Below are 10342 nucleotides of genomic sequence, written 5' to 3' on the forward strand. Positions count from 1 at the left end.
ATACATAAGACTCTCATGAGCCTGACTGAGGCTGATCTATGGGATCATTCACATGAAGCGTCTCCCCAGAAACATTTATTTCTAAACTGGTCAACTGCGGAGTCAGTTGAGAAAAAAAGAGGGCATGTACAAAATGGCAAATATCTGTAGAAGAAGTCAAACCAACAGAAAGACGTTGACCAGCATGAACAAATGTTTGCATATAATTCGATCGATAGCCAAAATAGTTAAAATCAGCCATTTCAGTTGACACTTATTTACTGTGGGTGGGCAGCGGTAAGCTCCAGGGCTCAAATGCCCAATCCGTAAAAGGGAGTGGTTTTCCTTTTGCCTACTATTTATTATGCTGCTCTATTCTGATGTGTTAAAGGAGTTCTCCAGGATAAATTGAGAATTATCCCTAAACTAAACTCTCTGCCCCCACCTAACTTCTAATTTGCTTCAATTAAAAAATATATATATTTACCCATATCCACAGAGTGGTCATGTGACCACCCCAGGGGCACTTTCTGATAATCTGATGACGTTCCGTTTCACAACTTCCGAAACTTACTCTTCCCCCTCCCTTATCCTCATCAGTACTTACCAAGCCTTCCTGTGGCCAAGGAATGGCTCCTCCCCTCTTCCTGTCTGCCAGTAGTGGGTGGAATAGATTAGCTAGGGAGATGGAGAAGGGGAGGGGCTAGAATTGAGTGAGATCACTAGTCTTGTTGAGACAGGATGGGTGGGAGGGGCTAGGCTTAGTGAGACATGGAGAGTGGGAGGGGCTAGGCTTAGTGAGATGGAGGGTTTTGTAAGGAAGTGAGAAAGGAGGAGGGGGACTGAGTGAGAGGGAGTTAGTATAGCAGCTACACAGGAAGCTGCACACCAGGAAGCTACACCAAGTAAACAAAGGCAGAGAATGTCAGCAGCAACCAGAGACACCCAGAAATCACTCCAAACACTGCTAAAGGTATATGGGTGTACTTATTAACCCATTACTAGCACTAACAGACTTTTCTTTAAAAAAAAAAAAAAAAATTCTCCCAGGAAAACCCCTTTAAAGTAATTTCTACATTCACAATGGGTCATGGACAATAACTGTAACCTCTTCTCCTCTGCCTTATATTTTACTCCTCAGTTCCCTGGTTACAAGACTTGGCAGTGTATGGAAAGCCCAATGGAAGACCAATTTAGAGCTGACATAAGGAACTTTTCCCCCTAAACACAGACCTTATTCTACTAGAATTGAATGCTCAACTAATAACCACTTCATATCTAAAATCTATTACACTAGATAAACCCGGCACAGATAACGACAGACGTATAACTACAGCTAGAATGTTGTAGATGTCTCCTTGTACTGTAAGCTCAGACTGTGAACAGGACGCACAGAAAACATCCATTAAAGGGATCGTCTAGTGAGATAAGAAAAACGGTTAAAAAAAAGACCACTTACCTGTTCCGGTTCCCAGGCCCATCTCAACACAGGTTACCACTCAAGTCACTGACTGGCTGAGGGAGAATTTTATTTCTGTGTATATGGAAGTAGAAAGTAGAGAAAGGAATTGGTGAGATATAGTTACCAAAATTATTTTCCCATTGGACAACTCAAGTTGAAGTTTAGACCAATTTCCGGAAAATGTAGAAAACCTTTATAAAGGCCGGGGCCCAGCGTTGCAAAAACACAGTGTTATGGCCGTGGCCAATAACATTGTGTTTTACAGAATGGAATTCTGGCTAATCCCATCCGCACCCTGCAGAAAAAAATCTGCAGCGGAAAAGCTGCGGATTCAAAAATGCTACTATAAGGTTCACATTACGCTTTATTCTATGGTAGGTGCACACTTGGGTTCGCCATGTCTCCGAGCTCAGGCAATGGAGATATTGAGCGTTTTGTACACCATTCCCTCCAATAATTACTATACGTCCTTGCCAATTGGACACCACACAGAGGTTGCTGTTTTCGTAGCCTTTTGCTTCATGTTCTGATAATTCTCTTGTCGTTCACATGGCAGTTTTTGTAATCGCGCATTCACAAACCCCTTGTTCTCAGTGCTATGAATGCAGTCTTTTTATCATGGTATGCAAATACGATTTAGTAAAGGTGGAAGGGGGGGGGGAGGCACTGAAAAAGTACGAGGTCCTGCTTTCATTCACATCATTAGGGAATTCTTCTGGGGATTGGGATGTTTCAGAACCAACTACTAAAAAAAAAAAAAAAGAAAAAGATTTTACATAATGACTTGCATGAGGCTTCACGACAAACAGACCCTTTATAAGGAAGCCTTTCTAGTGCGCGCCTGTGTGAAGGGAAAGCAGCAGACAGTTCAGCAGGGTGTTAGCACAATTTGCAAACATGGTTACGTCTTACCCACTTCCAGAAGGCTTCTCGGAGATTGAAGTGTTTGGTATTGGCACGGCTCTTCTGGTGGAAGGTAAGAGCTTCATTTTGTGGTTTCCTTAATGCTGTTAGATACATGACATAGGTTTATGCCTAGACATTCTGATATACAGCAATGCAACAAATGTAGAAATATTATTTATCCATATAGTAAAAATAGATTGTATATTTGCTAGCCCACGGATTGATACGACTACGGTAATACAATAATTGTCAACAGGTGATGTAACACTGCAAATAGACAACATGTACAGCAAAAACCCATTATACATCATATAAATCATCACGTAAACGAAGGCAAACAATAATTATAGCACATTGTAAACCAATACAGATGTCACCGGCATAAACAGCAGGTGCTGCTCTCTAGAAACAGGTACAACATGTCAAGAAATAATCCTACAAGATTCCGTGTTTTCCTTCTTATTTGCAAATGTTGTGACATTATATAATGGAAGATGTCACGGCTGTCACTATTCCATTTGCCTTCTGGTTGTGCAGATCTCATAAGACGCAAGCGAAGGATTGTGCAGAAAATCAGAAAGGAACATTGTATCATTTATTGTATTTATTTTGCCTGCTTATATAACACCAACACATTCTGCAGCCTCTTATGTAATATCTCGCTGCTTCTTTGTTCTTCGAGTACTTGGAATTGATAGAAGGGATCATAATTGGAGGAGCTGAGATGAGTCCGTTCCTTATTGACAGGGGGGAGGGGCTTAGGGTGTGATTATTATTATTATTATGTTGTTACCTGTGGTGATGAAGGTCGATCTGTTTCTTGCAGCTCTGCTTGGGTTCATTTTAAATGGTCTGACAATCCTTTCTTTCTACAAAATCAGAGAGCTCAGGACCCCGAGCAACCTGCTTATAATAAGCCTGGCAGTGGCAGACACTGGACTCTGTCTTAACGCATTTGTAGCTGCCTTTTCCAGCTTCTTAAGGTACAATATTCACCGGTATTATGAATCATGACAAGATTTCAAGCCAAGCTTATGATTCGCTATATACAATGACGAGCAGTAATCAATTAGAGATGAGCGAGTAGTATTCGATCGAATACCTCGCTCCCATAGGAATGCGTGTAAGCGGCCGAACACCAAGCGGTTAAGCGCAGTGAATATTCGTTGCGCTTAACCCCTTGGTGTTCGGCCGCTTACACGCATTAATATGGGAGCAAGGTATTCGATCGAATACTACTCATCTCTAGTAAGCATATAAAGGGTGAAATCTTTGCCACTAGGTTTCCAGACGATGACCACCATGAGAAGATGACATCATTGATCAAACCATTGATACCTGTGTCGTTTTGTTATGCCTGCTCTACAGTTTAATAGCAAGATCAATTTTTGATTTGTGATTTTCTATATCCATTTTTTGATTTTCAGGATCCCCCATAAAAATATACATTCCACGTAGCCACGTAAATAGACACGTTCTTTCCAATAAAGTCTCTCATTAAGTTTTGACACTAAACAGTTTAAGGCTAAGGCCCCAACGTTGTGGGCTGCAGCAAATAAGCACTGCCGGAAAAACCACTGTGGAAATGCATTTTCACATTTTTTTCCCCTCAATTTACAGATATTGGCCCTATGGGTCAGAAGGTTGCCAAGTTCATGGATTCCAGGGTTTTGTTGCTGCTTTGTCAAGTATTAGCTCCTGTGCTGCAATAGCATGGGATCGCTACCACCAGTACTGCACTCGTAAGTTTGGAGGCCAATCCCATAAGTACATTTTACATCTTCTGACATTGAATATGATGTGTCTAAAAATCTTAACTCAGAATACTCTTTGCAGGTAGCAAGTTACATTGGAGTACATCAATATCTGTGGTGCTGTTTGCCTGGGGGTTTGCTGCCTTCTGGTCTATGATGCCACTCTTTGGATGGGGTGAATATGACTATGAACCCTTGAGAACATGCTGCACACTTGACTACTCCAAAGCCGACAGGTATAACTCCTTTGTGACACTTAAATACCTCTACGTTGCTACAGACACTATCCAGTTATATTCATACACAGGGGCGTAAGTACCGGGGTAGCAGCGGAAGCGGCTGCCACAGGGCCTGGAATATTAGGGAGCCTGGCAGAAGCTGCTACCGATGTGGATCTTTTTTTTTTTTTTTTTTTATAGGCTATTGCCTGCTGGAGTTATTTTTAAGATCCTGGCTCCTGCTCACGGCCGTCAGCACTTGCCCTTCTGCACAGATGGCTGTAAGCAGGAACCGGAATCAGTAAGGTCGCGGGCCCGCGAACCCCATAAACACTATCATTATACCTGGGGGGGGCTTTTCAGACCCCGGAGTATAATGATCAGAGGCTCAGGGAAGGTGAGGTTAACATAAAAACACTGTTACTTACCTCTCCTGGCTCCAGAAGGCTTCAGGCCTACGTGTGATGTCCCAGCAATCACGTAGGCCGGGCTTACGTGTGTCGTGATGCAAATGACATCTCTTCTATCAACAGGTAGTGCACCGGAGCCCAGGAGAGGTAAGTAACAGTGTTTTTTATTTTGGATCCTCCCCTGGGTCTTTGATTATTATACTCTGGGGTCTGAAAATAGGGGGGGGGCATGTCAAAAGTTCACCCCGGGACCCTGCCATTCCTAGCTGTGCCACTGTTCATACAGTACCGTCATTGTGAAGTTCAATGCTTAAGGGCAGGAACCATGCTATAAAAAACAGCTGCAAAACATTTCTGCAAGATATGGGGAATATCAAACACTGTCTATTACCATCAAATTGGTGGAATATGTAATGCACATAAGACTTGGGCTCTAGAGAGGGAGAGATGATATTTGTAATTACATTCTACTTGTGTGTTTTAACATTATACACTAGTTTTAGGAAATCTACACCATACCAATCCCCTACTCTGGTTTAACATGAGCATGTTGAGATATCTTCACTGGAGAAGGAAGTACATAGACTGAGCAGGAACTAGGGGAGGGCAAACGGATTATTCACGAGCCGTGTTGGACCTGTATATTCCATTTTACAGTGCTGATGTCATACACACTTTATAAGGTTCTGTGAGAGGCATTCCAATTACGTGGGATGTTGTGATGGGTCTTCTATTCATCTCACTACATGACACATAAGGCACTGATCCAACATATCATTCTATGCCACACTGCCACGGCTACATGTCCTGTGAGATGGTCCATCACTTTCCACTATAGGACACTGTTGGCATATATATATATATATATATATATATATATATATATATACACACACACACACACACCATATATACTCGAGTATAAGCTGAATTCTTCAGCAAAAAAAATATTTTTTTAGACGCAATATCAGTGCATAGAATCTCCCATAAAATAGTGGGAAAAAAAGAAGCTTTAAAAAAAATAAAATAAATAAAAGTTGTGAATCACTCCTTTCCCTAGAATACATATAAAAGTAGAAAATGACTGTGAAACACAAACACATTAGGTATCCCTGTGTCTGAAAGTGCCCGGTCTACTGAATATAGGGTATCTGCAGGGCTCCTCTTCTGTCGGGAAGGGGTTAATAGGAGCACTGCAGATACCCTGTATTCAGCCAGGCTGAATTCCAAGTGGGGGGAAAAAACCCAGTCCTCAAGCTCAGGGAAGGGGCAGACAGACAACCAAAACACCCCATCCCCTTTCCCAGCATCTACTGCACCCAAAAACTCCAACCATTTTAATTTTTAAAATTTTCCAGTAGCTGCTGCATTTCCCCCTAGGCTTATACTTGAGTCAATAAGTTTTCCCATTTTTTTTTTTTTTTTGGTTAGGGGCCTCGGCTTACATTCGGGTAGGCTTATACGGTATATGACTTCATCACTTTTCAACTAGACTCACAGCCACAAATGTGTCTCCCAAATAACAAGTCTACAGCACTTGAAAGTTTAAAAACAGGCTATTTTTTCTATAAAGCCAATGCTTTTTGCAATATAACCGCCATGTGTGTCTAAAAAAAAATTACAGGAAAAAAAAAAAATGTTAAAGTAAAATAAATGTTATTTTTTCTGACTAACACGTAGGAATAGCCAGAAGAAAGGCTATTCTTCTCCTACCTTTAGATGTCTTCTCCATGTCCCTGTTCGGTAGAAATCCTGGTTTTCTTTAATATGCAAGTGAGTTCTCTTGCAGCACTGGGGGCGTCCCCAATGCTACGAGAGAACTCTCTAGTGCCGCCTCCATCTTCATCTGGAACGGCCTCTCCCCGCGTCTTCTTCCAGCGCTGGTGGTCAAACTTCTACACATGCGTAGTCGGCTCTGCCATCAGGCCTCGGGCAGAGCCGACTCCACATGCCTGTGGCCATTTTTTGTGGCCGCTTTCGCGAATGTACTGCACATGCGCAGTACGCTCCTGTAGTTAAACGGAGTACAGATCATATGCGGTCTCAAAAAAAATGGCCACGGACCTGTGCAGTCAGCTCTGCCCGAAGCCCGATGGCAGAGCCGACAGTGCATGCGTAGAAGTTTGACCCCAGCACCAGAAGAAGACACGGGGAGAGGCCGTTCCAGACGAAGATGGTGACTGCCCCCAGTGCTGCGAGAGAACTCATTTGCCAAAGAAAACCGGGATTTCTACCGAACGGCGGTGCAGAGAACACATCTAAAGGTAGGACAAGAATAGCCTTTCTTAAGGCTATTCCTATATGTTAGTCAGACAATAATGATAGGATGCCTTTAATGCATGAAAGCAAGTTTCAGTGCAGTGTATGGTTTAAGGCCGGTCATCCATTTTTCATACATGTCATTTAACTTTGACATATCCTCGGCTGTGTTTGTCTTAGGCAGCTAGAAGTTGAATAGATAGTTACTAGGAGTCCTATGAGTGTTCATATGTCACCCGAACCCGAAATAAAACGTACCTTGGGCGGTTCACTCATCTCTACTAGGGACCAGTAATGAAAGGATCCAGAGCAGTGGGGAAATGGTAAGGTGAGTATGGCATCTTATAGTGTTAGAATATTCTTAGCTACTTTTTGATACATGTACTTTGGTTGGACAAAATCTGATGCCGTTAGAGTCCAGGACCAGACGAGCCGGGATTAGCAGATGCGTAGTTTTATGTGGAATTGTCATCCATGCTATGGATATTAGAAAAGGATGCATGAAAACGTAAAAGTGCAGAGTTGGAAAGCAATTCTAAAGTTAACAAATTGAGTAACAAAACATAACTGTAATATAATAACAATCTCTTTTGACAGAAACTTCATCTCCTTCCTTTTCCCCTTGGCTTTCTTCGAGTATCTCATCCCTCTCTTTATCATGATGACCGCCTACCAGTCCATACACCAGAAGCTAAAGAAAAGTGGGCAACTCAAGGTAACGTGGTCTCTCGTATCCGGGCCCCTGCATTCTTGGGACAGCTCATCGTAAGCTTGTTGCAAAATCGAAGGCTAATCCCTTGCTCCGTATTTAGTGAATACAATGAGCTGTTTTAGTATTTAAGGGTTTTAGCGGTTGAATTGATGCTGATGTAATAGTTGGAACATTTATGTAACTTGCTCTTTTGGGTTTCGCTTTGAATGCGGCTTCAATACCTTCAGGCTGCACAGAATGAACTTTCTTTGAGGTCTGCCCAAAGCTCGGCTAAACGGAGGAAAACAAAGATGTGGATAATAGGATGATCAGAAAAGCCACACATTCCCCGTGCATGGCAATGAACGCAGAAAGAACGAGAAATGCTCCGAAATGTCATTCATTGCTATAAATCAGCTCATAAAGTGGAAAGTCTTAGATTTGTAATATAGGACAAAGAATATTAGGAAATAGAAAAAAGGCAAAATAAGCAATTTTAGCGATGGACTTGAATCGGTTTTGATGCGTACTGATGCCTTTAGCCTTATGATAATATGCAGTAAGTCATTAGAAAAGTGCAATGATTGTCTATTATTTCCATAGATGAACACCGGCTTGCCTGTAAAATCCCTGATAATCTGCTGGGGGCCCTATTCACTGCTGTGTTTTTATGCCATCGTTCAAGATGCCACCATCCTGTCCCCAAAACTACGCATGGTAAGTTAAGGGCTGGACCTATTACTCTGCATTATAGTATAGAATTAGCGACACGTCCAGTACTGTGCAAAAGTTTCTAGCAGGCGTAGAAAAAATAATGCAAAGTAACCCTCATTCAGATCTGCATTGGTATTCCGTCCGGGGGAGTCTGCATGGAACAGAATAACAAACGCAATTGCAAGTGCTGTGCAATGAAAACACAGATCCCCATAGACTATAATGGGGTCCGTGTGCTTACTGCCAGATCTCCGCAGGAATCATGCGGACAGGAAAGTGCTTCACAATCTACTTTCCTGTCCGCATGATTCGTGCGGGAAGCACACGGACCCCTTATATGCTTGTGTTCAATTGCGTTTGGTATAGGGATCAGGTCACCATGCGGACTCTCTTGGACGGAATATCAATGCAGATGTGAACGAGGGGTAAGAAAGTTCTAAAAAATAGAGGTGATAATAGTTTATTTTCCTCAATTAATAAAATGCAAAATAAATTAAAAACAGAGAAATCTAAATCAGATCGATATTTGGTGTCCTGGAAGTGCTGATATGGCCCCTCCATAGCCCTGATCTTGATAACATCCAGTCTGTCTGGGATTACATGAAGAGACAGAAGGATTTGTGCAAGCCTACATCCACAGATCTGTCGCTAGTTCTTCAAGATGCTTGCAATAACTCCCTGCCGAGTATCTTCATAAACTATGTACAAGTCTACCGAGAAGAATTGATGCTATGTTGTGGGCATCAATTCACACCAAATATCAATTTGATTTTGGATCTGTCGTTTGTATGTTTTGTTAACTGGTAAAAATAAACTAGTCTATTTTGGAGCATTCTTACTTCGCAGCAATTTTTCATTTTTGGCTGCCTTCAAGGGTTGTTCCATATAGTAACCTTATAGATTTCAAGAGCGACTGCAGGGAATATAATTTACTGACAGATACCTTTATGAAGAAATAAATCGCTGATAACGTCACTCATCTAGAAATGGAATAACATGACTATTAATAAAATGTATAAAGATTAACCCCATGTTGTGACCTACATTGATGCACCTATCCCATCACAGATTCCTGCTATCTTGGCGAAGATGTCTCCTGCTGTGAACGCTTATGTTTATGGACTGGGAAATGAGAACTATAGAGGAGGCATCTGGCAGTTTCTCACCGGACAAAAAATTGAAAAAACAGAAACTGATAACAAATCCAATTAATTTCGGGTGTAGGCCTTCCATGTTATATCCAGTAATGGACATTGAGAAATGATTATGAGAATGCGGGAGCACCGATCCATCCTATAGTGCACTGTGCTTCCAAGCCTCTTGTCAAATACCATGCACATAGACCATTCCTGTGTCAGTAAAATCCTGCAGGTACAATAAAGAAGGGCACCTGTGTACTGTGTGGATATTGTCTCGCCTTATTTTCTGTGATTGATAATGTATGGCTAGGGGAACAATATAATTTACAGATTTACCACATAATGGTGCAAAGATATAAGGCTGAGGCCCCACTTTGCAGAAACGCAGCTTTTTTTGTAGCAGATTTTGCTGCAGTTTTTGAGCCAAAGCCAAGAATGGCTACAAAGGAAATAGGAAACGTATAAGAAGTTCTTATATTTCTACCTTCTGCTCAATCCACTCCTCGCTTTGGCTTAAAAAAAAAAACACAGCAAAAAAGCTGCGTTTCCACAGCATGCCTAAGGCTGAGGCCCCAACGTTGCGGAAACGCAGCATTTTTTGTAGCAGATTTTGCTGTGTTTTTTTGAGCCAAAGGCAAGAATGGCTAAAAAAAGGAATGGAAATATATAGGAAGTTCTTATACTTCTACCTTGTCCTCGATCCACTCCTAGCTTTGGCTAAAAAAACCACAGCAAAATCTGCAACAAAAAATGCTGCGTTTCTGCAACATGTGGCCTTAACCTAAAGGTCATTTCGGACCCATGTGTGAC

General features: G+C 41.9%; 1 protein-coding gene across 1 annotated transcript; it reads left to right on the forward strand.

Annotated features, from left to right (window-relative positions):
• The first annotated feature begins 2255 nt into the window (after positions 1-2255).
• RGR (retinal G protein coupled receptor) lies at positions 2256-9806 on the forward strand. The gene is made up of 7 exons (XM_075258632.1): positions 2256-2417; positions 3174-3330; positions 3968-4089; positions 4184-4337; positions 7586-7703; positions 8283-8396; positions 9462-9806. Exons 1-7 carry the CDS (start codon positions 2339-2341, stop codon positions 9603-9605), a joined length of 888 nt encoding a protein of 295 aa, XP_075114733.1. The 5' UTR covers positions 2256-2338; the 3' UTR covers positions 9606-9806.
• Positions 9807-10342: the final 536 nt, after the last annotated feature.

Source organism: Leptodactylus fuscus, chromosome 10 (assembly GCF_031893055.1).
Source record: "Leptodactylus fuscus isolate aLepFus1 chromosome 10, aLepFus1.hap2, whole genome shotgun sequence".
Taxonomy (NCBI): Eukaryota; Metazoa; Chordata; class Amphibia; order Anura; family Leptodactylidae; genus Leptodactylus; species Leptodactylus fuscus.

What these genes read in the sequence shown, in the direction of transcription:
- RGR (XM_075258632.1), top strand. Translation starts at nt 2,339, where the DNA reads ATGGTTACGTCTTACCCACTTCCAGAAGGCTTCTCGGAGATTGAAGTG. An exon ending in CACGGCTCTTCTGGTGGAAG is followed by an intron (nt 2,418 to 3,173) that starts GTAAGAGCTTCA and finishes TGTTTCTTGCAG; the next exon opens with CTCTGCTTGGGTTCATTTTA. An exon ending in TGTCCCCAAAACTACGCATG is followed by an intron (nt 8,397 to 9,461) that starts GTAAGTTAAGGG and finishes ATCCCATCACAG; the next exon opens with ATTCCTGCTATCTTGGCGAA.